The sequence below is a fragment of the Silurus aristotelis genome, assembly GCF_946808225.1.
Source record: "Silurus aristotelis genome assembly, chromosome: 8".
Classification (NCBI taxonomy): domain Eukaryota; kingdom Metazoa; phylum Chordata; class Actinopteri; order Siluriformes; family Siluridae; genus Silurus; species Silurus aristotelis.
The window spans coordinates 25,866,748-25,882,451 of NC_139581.1; the positions used below are offsets into that span (position 1 = coordinate 25,866,748).

Genomic DNA, 15,704 nt, shown 5'->3' on the forward strand with positions numbered 1-15,704 from the left:
CAGTTCATTAGAAAAATTGGAGAACTTGCTCAACATTATGCATAATTTCAGTTAAATTAATAAACTGTTCATTAAGTAATTAATTTCTTTATTGTCTCTTATTAAATACATGAGCATTGTTATGCTTATTGTTAATGATTAAAAATAAATCAAATTCAAATCAAATTTTATTTGTCACATACACATACATACAGAGTACGACATACAGTGAAATGCTTTTTACAATGGTCCGGCATGAGGAAATAGAATGAGGACAAAAATAAAAGTATAAACTATATAAAATATATAAAGATATATGTGAAAAGTGTATATACATGGATGCGTATGAACAGTAAACAGTAAAATTTATGGTGATTGACGTGATTGTCCTTAAAGTGACTATATGCGGTATGTTGTGGTATAAAGTGCACTGTGCTGTGCAAGTACAGAGTTAAAATGACAGTCCAGAGATTAAAGTGTCATAGTGCAAAAAGAAAATTGTGCAGAAAAAGTGTGAAGGTGGAGAGAGAGGACCAGTTCTAGATCCTGGGTGTTTCCTGGTTTAAACTCCGAATGGCCTGCGGGAAGAAGCTCCTACTCATTCTCTCTGTGTTTGCTTTTAAGGAGCAGAAGTGTTTATCTGAAAGCAACAAATAAAAGAGTTGTTGGGATGACTGAGGTCCTTCACAATCTTTCTGGCTCTGGTCCAGCACCGTGTGCCGGATGTGCCAGCTGTAGATGTCCTGCAGGTTAGGGAGCTTGGTGTAAATGGTATGTTCGGCTGACCGCACCACCCTCTGGAGGGCTCGCCTGTCCTGCACGGTGCTGTTTCCCGAACCAGGAAGTAATGCTACCCTTCAGAACGCTCTCAATGGTGCAGTTGTAGAGAGTCTTTAGCACATGAGAGGGAAGTTTAAAGTCCCTTAAGAGTTTTAGATGGTACGGATGCTGCCGGGCCTTCTTCAACAGGGTGTTGATGTGACTGGACCAAGACAGGTCCTGTGTGATGTGAACACCTAAGTACCGGAAACTGTCCACTCTCTCCACTGGGGTCCCTTTGATGTTTAGCGGTTGGTATGACCGCTCCTGCTTCGTGCTGAAGTCCACTATCAACCCCTTAGTCTTGCTGACGTTCAGGAGAAGGTTGTTCTCCTGGCACCATCTCTCCAGGTTTTTAACCTCCTGTAGGTAGGCCGTCTCGTCGTTGTTGGAGATCAGGCCCACCACAACAGCAAACTTGATGGTGGTGGTGGAGTTGGAAGTGGTCACACAGTCATATGTGTACATTGAGTACAGCAGGGGGCTTAGAAAACAACCCTGGGGAGCTCCAGTGCTGAGGGTTAGGGTGGATGAGGTGTGTTTGCCCACCCGTACGGCTTGTGATCTGTCTGTCAGTAAGTTAGAGATCCATTGACACAGCGGCAGGGTGAGTCCCAGGACCTCCAAATTAGAGGTGAGCGTGGAGGGGAATAATGGTGTTGAATGCTGAACTGTACAGCTGAACAGCATCTTTGCATAATTCCCTTTTCTGTAGTCCAGGTGGCTCATTGTTGTGTGTAGAAGATTTGTGATGGTGTCCTCAGTAGAACGGTTTTGGCGGTACACAAACTGTAGAGGGTCCAGTGTGTCTGGTAGTGTCGTACTGACGAAGTCTCTGACCAGTCTTTCAAAGCACTTCATCACTACTGAGGTCAAGGCTACAGGGCGGTAGTCATTGAGACAGGTGAGCTGGGGCTTTTTCGGGACAGGACTGTTTGAAGCATGAGGGGACAACAGACTGTTTCAGTGAGAGGTTGAATATCTCAGTGAACACCGGTGCTAGCTGGTCAGCGCAGGCTTTTAGAACTCCCAGACAGTGACCTGTTTACCTCTCCTGCTCTCTCAGTGTGCATGCTGTTTGTGGCGCTAGCGCCGCTAGCATTGTTAGCTGCTGCCTTGAAGCGAGCGTAAAAGATGTTTAGCTTGTCTGCCAGAGTAGCGTCCGCATTCCCCATTCTAGAAGATGGTGTTCTATAGTCCGTGATGTTACTTAGTCCACAGGCTCCTAGAGCCACCATGTTGGAACTGTGACTCTAGTTTCCTCCCGTAGCAACGCTTTGCTTCCTTCACCGCACTGCATACACTGCAAGATGCGTGGTGAGCCCCATGTTGTAGGCAGCAGAGCGGGATTTTAGAGCATCGCGGATGGTTTTATCCACCCACGGCTTCTGGTTGGGAAACATTCTGATGGTGGTATTCTGCACCGTATCATCTGCTAGCTTCACGATGAATCCCACAACCGCTTCTGTAAACATGTTGATGTCATCAGAGCTGCGCCTGAACATGTCCCAGTCTGCGTCATTCAAAGCGTCCTGCAGAGCGGCAACCGATTGGTCAGTCCAACGCGCGACCTCTCTCTAAACCGGAGCTTCCCGTTTCAGCCTTTGTTTGTAAACAGGCATGAGGAAGATGGCGGCATGGTCTGATTTCCCGAAAGGTGGACAGCCTTGAAGCTGTTCTTAAATGGTGTGTAGCAGTGTTCCAGTGTCCTTTCGCCCCTGGTGGGGCAGGTGATGTGCTGCTGAAAGTTCGGTAGTGCGCGCTTGAGGGTGGCACTGTTAAAGTCTCCCACTACAAGAAGCGCAGCGTCCTGATGCGGTGTTTGGTGTAGTGTTATTGATTCGTTTAAGCCTCATACTGCAGTGTCCGTGTCCACTTGAGGTGGAATATAAACGGCACTGACTATGACTGAGCTGAATTTCCGAGGTAGATAGAAGGGCTGACATTTGTTGGTCAGTAGTTCCAAATTTGGTGTGCAAAAGCATGAAAGGGGAACGATACTCACGCTGTCGCACCAGTGGTTGTTTACTATCCACTTTGTTGTTTACTATTACACACACTCCACCTTCTTTTGACTTCCCCGACTCCAGTGTTCTGTCCATGCGGTAAACCAAGAACTCGGCCGGCTGGATGGCGTGGTCAGGTACTGCTAAATTTAGCCATGTCTCTGTGAAGCAAAAAAGATTGCATTCTCGAATGTCCATCTGGAACTTAACCCTTGCCCTGAGGTCGTTAAGCTTGTTTTCCAGTGACTGGACATTGGTGAACAGGATACTAGGTAAGGGAGCGCGGTGTGCGTGTGCCCTCAGCCTGTTCCTGACGCCGGCTTGTTTCCCTCGCGGACGCCGGTACGGGTCGCGTCAGGTCTGTGGATGATGCAGTCAACATGGGACTGCAATATATTCTGCAACATCTTGATAGACCTGGGACCCAAGGATCTTGCTTTTAGACTTCAGTTCGGCCTTTAATACCATAATTCCTGACCTTCTCTCAGCCAAACTGACCCAGCTCTCTGTGCCCAGCCTAATTGGTCAGTGGATCACCAGCTTCCTGACAGACAGGCAGCAGATAGTGAGGGTGGGCAAACTCACATCCAGGTCTCTCACTATCACCAGCGGTGTGCCCCAGGGTTGCGTTTTCTCCCCACTGCTCTTCTTCTTGTACACAAATGACTGCAACTCTAAAACCCCTCTGTCAAGCTCCTGAAGTTTGCAGATGACATGACAGTCATCAGCCTCATCCAAGATGGAGATGAGTCTGCTTACAGATAGGAGGTTAAAGAGTTGGCTGTCGGGTTCAATCACAACAACCTGGAGCTCAACATGCTCAAAACAGTGAAGATGACTGGACTTGGGGAGAACTCCCCCACTCACCATCATGAACAGCACTGTAAAAACAGCGCTCATTCAAGTTTCTGGGTACCGCCATCTCTCAGGCCCTGAAGTAGGACAATAATATTCACTTCATTGCCAGGAGAAGTTGTACTTCCTTCGCCAACTGAGGAAATTCAACCTTTTTTACAATTATTTTTTTCTTTTTACTTTTACTTTTTATTTTTATACTGGTAACTTGTACTTCAGTAACATTTCTTAGAAGTAATAGTACTTTTACTTGAGTAGGATATTTTATTAGTCTTTCCACCTCTGTATATGTGTATATATACATACAAACATACATATACACACACACATTATATATATATATATATATATATATATATATATATATATATATATATATATATATATATATATATATATATATATACACATATACAGTGAGGAAAATAAGTATTTGACCACCCTGCTATTTTGCAAGTTCTCCCACTTAGAAATCATGGAGGGGTCTGAAATTGTCATCGTAGGTGCATGTCCACTGTGAGAGACATAATCTAAAAAAAAAATCCAGAAATCACAATATATGATTTTTAAACTATTTATTTGTATGATACAGCTGCAAATAAGTATTTGAACACCTGTCTATCAGCTAGAATTCTGACTCTCAAAGACCTGTTAGTCTGCCCTTAAAATGTCCACCTCCACTACATTTATTAACCTAATCTAGATTCACCTGTTTGAGGTCGTTAGCTGCATAAAGACACCTGTCCACCCCATACAATCAGTAAGAATCCAACTACTAACATGGCCAAGACCAAAGAGCTGTCCAAAGACACTAGAGACAAAATTGTACACCTCCACGAGGCTGGAAAGGGCTACAGGGAAATTGGCAAGCAGCTTGGTGAAAAAAGGTCCACTGTTGGAGCAATCATTAGAAAAAGGAAGGAGCTAAACATGACTGTCAATCTCCCTCGGACTGGGGCTCCATGCAAGATCTCACCTCGTGGGGTTTCAATGATCCTAAGGAAGGTGAGAAATCAGCCCAGAACTACACGGGAGAAGCTGGTCAATGACCTGAAAAGAGCTGGGACCACCATTTCCAAGGTTAATGTTGGTAATACACTAAGACGTCATGGTTTGAAATCATGCATGGCACGGAAGGTTCCCCTGCTTAAACCAGCACATGTCCAGGCACGTCTTAAGTTTGCCAATGACCATTTGGATGATCCAGAGGAGTCATGGGAGAAAGTCATGTGGTCAGATGAGACCAAAATAGAACTTTTGGGTCATAATTCCACTAAACGTGTTTGGAGGAAGAAGAATGATGAGTACCATCCCAAGAACACCATCCCTACTGTGAAGCATGGGGGTGGTAGCATCATGCTTTGGGGGTGTTTCTCTGCACATGGGACAGGGCGACTGCACTGTATTAAGGAGAGGATGACCGGGCCATGTATTGCGAGATTTTGGGGAACAACCTCCTTCCCTTAGTTAGAGCATTGAAGATGGGTCGAGGCTGGGTCTTTCAACATGACAATGACCCGAAGCACACAGCCAGGATAACCAAGGACTGGCTCTGTAAGAAGCATATCAAGGTTCTGGCATGGCCTAGCCAGTCTCCAGACCTAAACCCAATAGAGAATCTTTGGAGGGAGCTCAAACTCCGTGTTTCTCAGCGATAGGCCAGAGACCTGACTGATCTAGAGAAGATCTGTGTGGAGGAGTGGGCCAAAATCCCTCCTGCAGTGTGTGCAAACCTGGTGAAAAACTACAGGAAATGTTTGACCTCTGTAATTGCAAACAAAGGCTACTGTACCAAATATTATCATTGACTTTCTCAGGTGTTCAAATACTTATTTGCAGCTGTATCATACAAATAAATAGTTAAAAAAATCATACATTGTGATTTCTGGATTTTTTTTTTTAGATTATGTCTCTCACAGTGGACATGCACCTACGATGACAATTTCAGACCCCTCCATTATTCTAAGTGGGAGAACTTGCAAAATAGCAGGGTGTTCAAATACTTATTTTCCTCACTGTATATATATACACACACACACACACACACACACACATGAATTTACAGGTGCATCTCAATAAATTTAAAGATCATTGAAATGTTTATTTATTTTAGTAATTCAATACAAAAAGTGAAACTTACACAGATTCATCAAACACAGACTGATGTATTTCAAGAGTTTATTTATTTTAATATTGATGATTATGGCTTACAGCTAATGAAAACCCCAAATTCAGTATTTCAGAGTGCTGTATCCAAGCACATTGATGGAAAGTTAAATATAAGGAAAAAATGTGGTAGAAAAAGTTGAAACGAAGCCCATTAAAACATTTGAGGGAGATTCACAAAGAGTGGACTGCAGCTGGAGTCAGTGCTTCAAGAGCCACCACATACAGGCGTATCCATGGGCTACAACTGACATTACTTGCCAAGCCACTCCTGAACCAGAGACAACGTCAGAGGTGTTTAATTTCAGCAAAAGGAGCCCCTACCAAGTATTGAGTACAAATACATTATATGAACATACTTTCCAGAAGGCCAACAATTCACAAAAAAATTTTTTTTGATTGGTCTTATTAAGTATTTAGACCCCCTTAAATTTTTCACTCTTTGGTATATTGCAGCCATTTGCTAAAATCATTTAGGTTCATTCTTTTTCCTCATGAGTGTACACATAGCACCCCATAAAAACTTCCTTTTCGGCTTCTCCCGTTAGGGGTCGCCACAGCGGATCCTCCGCACGTTTGATTTGGCACATGTTTTACGCTGGATGCCCTTCCTAACGCAACCCTCCCCAATTTATCCGGGCTTGGGACCGGCACTAAGAGTGGCTGGGGATGGTTCCCTGACCGGGAATCGAACCCGGGTCGCAGCGGTGGGAGCGCTGCATCTTAACCACTAGACCACCAGGGGACACACATAGCACCCCATACTGACAAAAAAAAAAAACACAGAATTGTTGACATTGTTGCAGATTTATTAAAAAAGAAAAACTGAAATATCACATGGTCCTAAGTATTCAGACCCTTTGCTCAGTATTTAGTAGAAGCCCCCTTTTGATCTAATACAGCCAGGAGTCTTTTTGGGAAAGATGCAATAAGTCTTTCACACCTGGATTTGGGGATCCTCTGCCATTCCTCCTTGCAGGTCCTCTCCAGTTCTGTCAGGTTGGATGGTAAACGTTGGTGGACAGCCATTTTTAGGTCTCTCCAGAGATGCTCAATTGGGTTTAAGTCAGGGCTCTGGCTGGGCCATTCAAGAACAGTCACGGAGTTGTTGTGAAGCCACTCCTTCGTTATTTTTAGCTGTGTGCTTAGGGTCATTGTCTTGTTGGAAGGTTAACCTTCGGCCCAGTCTGAAGTCCAGAGCACTCTGGAGAAGGTTTTTGTCCAGGATATCCCTGTACTTGGCCGCATTCATCTTTCCCTCGATTGCAACCAGTCGTCCTGTCCCTGCAGCTGAAAAACACCCCCACAGAATGATGCTGCCACCACCATGCTTCACTGTTGGGACTGTATTGGACAGGTGATAAGCAGTGCCTGGTTTTCTCCACACATACCGCTTAGAATTAAGGCCAAAAAGTTCTATTTTGGTCTCATCAGACCAGAGAATCTTATTTCTCACCATCTTGGAGTCCTTCAGGTGTTTTTTAGCAAACTCCATGCGGGCTTTCATGTGTCTTACACTGAGGAGAGGCTTTCGTCGGGCCACTCTGCCATAAAGCCCCGACTGGTGGAGGGCTGCAGTGATGGTTGACTTTCTACAACTTTCTCCCATCTCCTGACTGCATCTCTGGAGCTCAGCCACAGTGATCTTTGGGTTCTTCTTTACCTCTCTCACCAAGGCTCTTCTCCCCCGATAGCTCAGTTTGGCCGGACGGCCAGCTCTAGGAAGGGTTCTGGTCGTCCCAAACGTCTTCCATTTGAGAATTATGGAGGCCACTGTGCTCTTAGGAACCTTAAGTGCAGCAGAAATCTTTTTGTAACCTTGGCCAGATCTGTGCCTTGCCACAATTCTGTCTCTGAGCTCTTCAGGCAGTTCCTTTGACCTCATGATTCTCATTTGCTCTGACATGCATTGTGATCTTGAAGGTCTTATATAGACAGGTGTGTGGCTTTCCTAATCAAGTCCAATCAGTATAATCAAACACAGCTGGACTGAAGGTGTAGAACCATCTCAAGGATGATCAGAAGAAATGGAAAGCACCTGAGTTAAATATATGAGTGTCACAGCAAAGGGTCTGAATACTTAGGACCATGTGATATTTCAGTTTTTCTTTTTTAATAAATCTGCAACAATGTCAACAATTTTGTGTTTTTCTGTCAATATGGGGAGCTGTGTGTACATTCATGAGGAATAAGAATGAACTTAAATGATTTTAGCAAATGGCTGCAATATAACAGAGTGAAAAATTTAAGGGGGTCTGAATACTTTCCGTACCCACTGTATACACTGCCTTTCCAAAACAAAGTCACCACCTGGATATAAATAAGCAAGTGGGTAAGATACAATTATCCCATTGGATAAATACTGCATGGATGTTTATGTTTCAGTTGGAAACAAGTTATTTGACCCTCAGTAAACAGTTTTCTCATCTTATTTGGAGATCATTTACACATTTGGTGAAATCAATTAATAAAAAAAACAACAGTAGAACTCACAGCTATGTTTAATAGTGAAAGTAAGAGCATTTTCACATGACATGCACAATGTGAAGGGAACTCAAGGGATTGGGACTAAACAGCTGTGTAGTCTTAGGAAAATCACTTATTATTGAGGCTTAACAGAAAAAAGGCTTCAATTAGCTGGGGGGAATAAAGATTGGACTCAATGAAGCAATGGAAGGAGGTCACATGGTTTGATGAATCCTGATTTACCCTGTTCCAGAGTGATTGGTGCATCAGGATAAGAAGAGAGGAAAATGAACTGATGCACCCATCATGCCTAGTGCCTATCGTACAAGACTGTGGGGGCAGTGCTATGATCTGGGGTTGCTGCAGTTATTCAGGTCTCGGTTCAGCAACGTTGTGTGCCCAAAAAATGAGGTTAGCTGACTACCTAAATATACTGAATGACCAAGTTAGAGAGCAAATCAATGTATTTTTCTTCCCTGATGGCACGGGCATATTCCAAAATGACAATGCCAGGATTCATCAGGCTCAACTTGTGAAGGAGTCTTGTGGGGAGCATGAGACATTATTTTTACACATGGATTGGCCACCACAGAGTCCAGACCTTAACGCCATTTAGAATATTTAGGATGTGCTGTAGAAGACTTTGCGCAGCGGTCCGATTCTCCAATCATCAATACAAGATCTTGGTGAAAAATGACTGCAGCTCTGCACAGGAAAAATGTTGTGACATTGCAGAAGCTTATCAAAAGGATGCCACAGCGAATGCGTGCCATAATCAAAGCCAAAGGCGGTCCAACGAAATATTAGTGTGAGACTTTTTTTGGCCGGACTGCAAAAAACTACATATTTTTACAATTTTGTCGGATCGCTATAGTTATCATAAGATTATAAATTTGATAAATTAAAAAATATTGTATGAATTTGCTAATATCTTTTCTATAGCTTTTATCTTTTCTAAGTGCTAAAACACACTGGCCAGCCAAAAGAAAGGGAGACAAAAGATGTTCGAGACAGAATGGAAAGAATTGTTGAACTGTATATTTAAAGACTTGTATACTTATAAATGTAGGTATGTGTGTGCATGTACTCACTGATGTCCCTGCAGTAATAGTGTGCGCCCCCTTCTCCCGCCAATATCCCACATGATTATACTGTGATCTGATGCACCAGAGAACAGCCATCTATTTACCGGGTCCCACCACAGCGCTCCTATGCTTCCTAAAAACACAGAGATCATTTGAACCTGTAAAGACAGACCTTCAGAGGTATTTATATAAGTTTCTAATAATCACATAATCACACACACACACACACACACACACACACACACACACACACACACATACAAATTATCTAACAAATGTAAACTATTTTAATTACATTTTTCCATTTATTTAATTTTATTAATAAATTTAATTTGATTCAATTTAATTGATCAGTCATTTTAATAAATATAATAAATGTGTATGGGGGGGAGTGGTGGCTCCAGCGGTTAAGGCGCTCGGTTGTCGATCGGAAGGTCTGGGGTTCAAGCCCCGGTATCGCTAAGCTGCAACTCTTGGGCCCTTGAGCACGGCCCTTAACCCTCTATGCTCCGGGGGTCCCTTACGAGGGAAATATCAAGGTCCGTGACGTCGGAGTGACGTGGGGCCGCCTTCCCGTGGGCTCACCACCTGCAGGAGGGACCGTAAGGGACGGTGCTGTGAGGATTGGGCAGCAGTCGAAGGCGGGGGCCTGCTTAGACTGCTGCCCCCGCGACCCGAATTACGGATAAGCAGGAGAAAATGAATGAGGATGAATGAATAAATGTGTATTGCATTAATTCGATTTATTCTATTTTAATTTTATAAAATATAATTTTATATAAGATTTAACCAACCAGACATTTTATTTTAATTGTTTAAAAAAAAAAATTAACTGTTCAACAGTCAATGATCAAAAAAGTTAATAATTATAATCTGTTAATACAAAACAACAAGCAATTTTATGTTTTTTTTTTATTTATTTCCTCCCCCTAACTATACTGAAATTCAACCTGGAAAGATGGTGCAGGGAGAACAATCTTCTCCTGAATGTTAGCAAGAGTAAGGAGTTAATAGTGGACTTTAGCACGAGCAGGAGCAGTCATACCATACGCTAAAGATCTCCCAGTGGAGAGAGTGGACAGTTTCTGGTGCCTAGGTGTTCAGATCAGGCAGGACCTGTCTTGGTCCTGTCACATTAACACCCTGGTGAAGATGGCACGCCAGCATCTGTACCATCTGAGACGCTTAAGGAAATTTAAACTACCCTTATACACATATACACATATACACACACACACACACACACATATATATACACAAATTCATAGATTAAGAGAAAAGTAATGTTAACATATTAACAGATAGTTGAGTGGAAGGAAAAAATGTGAAAGAAAAAAAAAAAAACGAGAGAACTGCAGCCTTGAGAGCCTTGTCAAGCAAAATTGTTTCAAGAATTTGGGTGAACTTCACAAGGAATGGACCGAGGCTTTGGAGAAGGCATTAAGAACCACCACACACAGACATGGTAAGAAATTTTGCTACAGATGTCGTATTTCTCTTGTTAAGCCACAAACAATGTCACAGGCTTAAAGTGGACTGTTGCCCAGTGGTCCAAAGTCAGCAAGTTTTTCAGCAAGTTTTGTATTCAATTTGGAAACCAAGGTCCTAGAGTCTGGAAGAAGGGTGGAGAGGCTCATAGCCCAAGTTGCTCGAAGTCCAGTGTTAAGTTTCCACAGTCTTTGATGATTTGGGGTGCAATGTCATCTGCTGGTGCTGTTCCACTGTGTTTTTTGGAAACCAAAGTCACTGCACCTGTTTACCAAGAAACTTTAGAGCACTTCTTTAGATGCTTCTTTCTGCTGACCAGCTTTTCAAAGATGTTTAATTTTCCGGCAGGACTTGGCACCTGTCCACACTGTCCAAAAGCACCAAAAGTTAGTTAACTGACCATGGTGTTGGTGTGCTTGACTGGCCAGTAAACTCGCCAAACCTGATCCTGAAGAGAATCTATGGCGTATTTTAAGAGGAAAATGAGAAACAGAAGACCAAAAAATGCAAATAAGCTGAAGGCCCCTTTTAAAGAAACTTGGACTTCCATACCACCTCAGCAGTGCTCGTTGACTGATCACCTCCATGCCATGCCGAATTGAGACAGTAATTAAAGCAAAATGAGCCCCTTCCAAGTATTGTATAAAAGGTTTGTCCAAACTTTGACTGGTGGTGTATCCTCCTGGAAAATTAAACATCTTTGAATAGCTGGTCAGCAGAAAGAAGCATTAAGTGCTCTAAAGTTTCTTGGTAAACAGGTGCAGTGACTTTGGTGGCCAAAAAGTCTGCTGCTTTAGTGTTTTAGATTTTTTTGTCAGATGTTACTATGGTATACTGTATAATTACAAGTGTTTCATAAGTGTGAAAGTCTTTTATTGACAAATTACATTGTTTATGTCAAGAGTCAATATTTGCGGCATTGACCCTTCTTTTTCAACACTTATTTTGCAATTCCCTCAGGCATGCAATCAATCAACTGATGGCAGCCCATTCTTGCATAAACAATGCTTGAAATATGTCAGAATTTCCGGGTTGTTTTTTTTTTTGTTCACACTATGGAGCAACTATTATTTTGATAATCGATTAAATTTTTTAATTTTTTATGTTTTGCTTATTATAATTATTTAAAACCATAATTCTGTCATTTAAATAATCCATAATTTAAAACCATATTTATGTATAAAAGTATAACAATTGTACTTAAAACAGCATTTGAGTATGCAAGGTGAAACAGTTTGTGTAAATCAACATTTGTATTGTATTTTGCAGATCGAAAGTTTACAACCATGCTTAAAAATCAATATTCATTAATTCATTCATTCATTTTCTCCCGCTTATCCGTAATTCGGGTCGCGGGGGCAGCAGTCTAAGCAGGCCCCCCCTTCGACTGCTGCCCAATCCTCACAGCACCGTCCCTTACGGTCCCTCCTGCAGGTGTTGAGCCCATGGGAAGGCGGCCCCACGTCACTCCGACGTCACGGACCTTGATATTTCCCTCGTAAGGGACCCCCGGAGCATAGAGGGTTAAGGGCCTTGCTCAAGGGCCCAAGAGTGGCAGCTTGGCGATATCGGGGCTTGAACCCCAGACCTTCCGATCGGCAACCCAGCGCCTTAACCGCTGGAGCCACCACCCCCCCACCAATCAAATCAATATAAAACATAAAATATTGTTGTAACAAACTCACTGACTCTGTACTGGAAGAAAGACAGAAGGCAATAGTTCACCAAGCAGAGCTATCTTTATTTACTTTCTTTTTCACCCTGGCGCTTTCCTTTCCAGTATTCACGCCAGGGCTCATCCACACACTCGCGGTTCGGGACGCCTTTCCTTCCCGACGTTTGCTGGCAATCGCTCCCAGGTCAGCACGGGCTTCCTTCAGCGTCCGCCTGTCTCAGTTACGGATCAGCCGCTTTCTCTCTTAGCGCCGCCTGAGTTTCCTTGCCGACGGGCACACCTTTTCTCGTGTCCGCCCGAGATCACTCGCCGGCCGACACGTCTTTCCACCGGCACCCGCTCGTGCTTAGTCCCCGTTCGGCGACCCTTCCTCTCGTCTCTCTGCTAGGTGACTCTCTTCGAGGTTGGCATCTCTCTCCTCTTTATTGGTGTCGCCGGACTAAAACAGAGCGCACTGATTACTCTCATCAGCTGCAGATGTTTCTTATCACTCGTTCTGTCCAGCTCCGCCCTCCACTCGCGCCCCGCTGCCACATACCCCCAACGCCCGACCTCAGGCCAGGGAACCGTCGGGCCTGAGCTGACCCCCCCCCCGCAGCACGAGAAGCAGAAGGTAGCGAAGGGTGCTTCCAGATTCCGAGGAGCGGGAAGGTGTCTGGGGGGGGGGGGGAAGAGAGAGAAAGAAAGAAACTGCCTGTCCCTGGGTACACTGCCATTTGGACTTCCCTGAAGAGGCGTGGCAGACGATGGAGTGCTGTTTTTGCTGGCCATCCCATGCCGCCGCACACGACGCAGTTGGCACCGCAGCGGCTGCAGCACTCTTTGTTGACCTGGTCCCGCTCCCTCTATAGCGTAGTCTTCCTGGCGTCATACCCCTCTTCCAGTCCCAGGGTTCGGCACCACCGTAACAAACTCACTGACCCCGTACTGGAAGAAAAACAGACAGGCAATAGTTCACCAGCAGAGCCATCTTTAATTACTTTCGTTTTCACCCTGGCGCTTTCCTTTCCAGTATTCACGCCAGGGCTCACCCACACACTCGCAGTTCGTGACGCCTTTCCTTCCCGACGTTTGCCAGCAGTCTCCTCGAGGTTGACATCTCTCTCCTCTTTATTGGTATCGCCGGACTGAAACAGAGCGCACTGATTACTCTCATCAGCTGCACGTGTTTCTTACCGCTCGTTCCGTCCGGCTCCGCCCTCCACTCGCGCCCCGCTGCCACAATTGTTTTTACTATTTTTGTTTAAAAATAATTTGTGAAGATATAAGCATCTAAAATATATAATGAATTTAATGCGCTGCACTGGTGATGCCCCAATCCTGCAGGTAAATGAACTTTAGCAGATTGTCCTGGCACTTGCTGGACTTTCTTGGGCACCCTGGAGCCTTCTTAACAATTATTGAACCTCTCTCGTTGAAGTTCTTTGTATAAAGTCCAATAAATGGTTAATCTTAATAGCAGCAATATCCTTGCCTGTAAATCCCTTTTGCACAAAGCAATGATGACTGCATGTGCTTCCTTAAAGGTCCATGGACCATGGTTAACAGAGGAAGACCAGTGATTTCAAGCACCACCCTTCTTTTAAAGTTTTCAGTCTGTTATTCTAAGTTGATCAGCATGACAGAGTGATTTCCAGACTTGTTCTTGTCAACATTCTCACCTGTGGTAATGAGAGAATCACCGACATGATGTCAGCTGGTCCTTTTGTGGCAAGGCTAAAATGCAGTGGAAATTTTTAGTGGAGTATATGCAAAGAGGCATCATAAAAACTGAGGGAGCAGACTTTGTGAAAAATGTATTTGTATTAGTAATTTTAATGTATTTTATTTTATATTTGTGTCATTCTCAAAACCTTTGGTTTGTTAACCCAAATACCACCGGGGTATACACACGGTACAAATTCCAAAAAAGTTGGAATGCTGTGTGAAATGTAAATAAAAACAAAATGCAATGATTTGCAAAGGAATTTAATCTGTGTTCTCTTTATAACAAATAACAAAAAACATTGTATGTATTACTAAAAAAAAACAGCTAGATTAATATTTTCCAGCTAATTAGTTTAATTTGCAACAGGTCAGCTGGTAATATGATAGGATATAAAGAAGTTTTCTTAGAGAGGCAAAGCCCAAAAGATGGGCAGAGGTTTACCAATCTGCAAAATGTGTCTACAATTTTAAGATAATGTTCAACATCAAATTGCAAAGACTTATGAATATCCTCTTTGAATTCAATAGTTTTACATATAAGCACTTAGTAATCATTAAGTCTCTATCTGGTCTTAAAATTAAACAAATAATTAAATACAACCTCAGAGAAAGAACACACGACATTAGAAAGAGTAACCACCTCTATAATAATCCAAATTTTATAATTTTGCTGGTCTGGATGATTTAGGCGTTGTTTTTAATGGTTGCCAGAAGAAAACCTCTCCTACTGAAACAATGTCCTTTTGGACAGACGAGACAAAGTGGAGATGTTTGTTCATAATGCATAGTGTCATGTTTGGCAAAACCTAAACACAGCATATCAACAAAACAACTCATACCAACTCTCAAGCAAGGTGGTGATTTGGTCTTCTGTATACCAAAGTATTCTTTTGCCAATTGTTAGGTTGTCTGACAGCTTAAGCTTGGACGAAAATAGATCATGCACCAAGACAAAAATTAAAGGGCTGTGGCAGAACTTTAAGTAAGCTGTATATTAACAAATGCTTGTTAAACTCAATGAGCCAAAATTCTGCCATAATGATGAAAAAAAGAACTTTTTGCTGCTAAAAGTGGTTTTACTGTACAAGCTAGTAAACCTTAAGCTGGAGTTTTTCCCACACATGGCTTCTCCATTTTGGCTTGAATTTTGTAAAATAAATGATGACCATTCAGTGTTGCTCATCTAAGTTTGTATTTACCCAATTCTAAGATCTGATGAGAACCAGATTGTTTATGTCGTCCTGACACGTAAAACCATGGAATTCATAGACAAATGTATCACATGACTGTAGATAATACAGAAAGCACTAAAAGAAGCAGGCAAGCCGGCATATTGCAATGATCTGAGCAATGTTCTGCTGAGAAACGTTTGGTCCTGGTATTGATGTGGAGGTTATTATCATGTGGCCCCTTTTTGCGACCTGCCATGTTGCAAAAGTTATTGGTTTTAAGCTTGTT

The 15,704-nt window shown here is 43.0% G+C and overlaps 2 protein-coding genes across 4 annotated transcripts in view; one reads left to right on the forward strand and one right to left on the reverse strand.

Moving 5' to 3' along the window:
* Nucleotides 1-15,704, forward strand: part of LOC310730124 (uncharacterized protein) — a 53,581-nt gene that overhangs the window by 32,424 nt on the left and 5,453 nt on the right. The window lies entirely within an intron of this gene.
* Nucleotides 1-15,704, reverse strand: part of wdfy1 (WD repeat and FYVE domain containing 1) — a 43,447-nt gene that overhangs the window by 13,923 nt on the left and 13,820 nt on the right. For both annotated transcript variants that reach the window (XM_083548930.1, XM_083548929.1), the window contains one exon: nt 9,383-9,509. In XM_083548930.1, the coding sequence (XP_083405056.1) occupies nt 9,383-9,509 (127 nt within the window). The remainder of the gene's footprint in view (nt 1-9,382; nt 9,510-15,704) is intronic.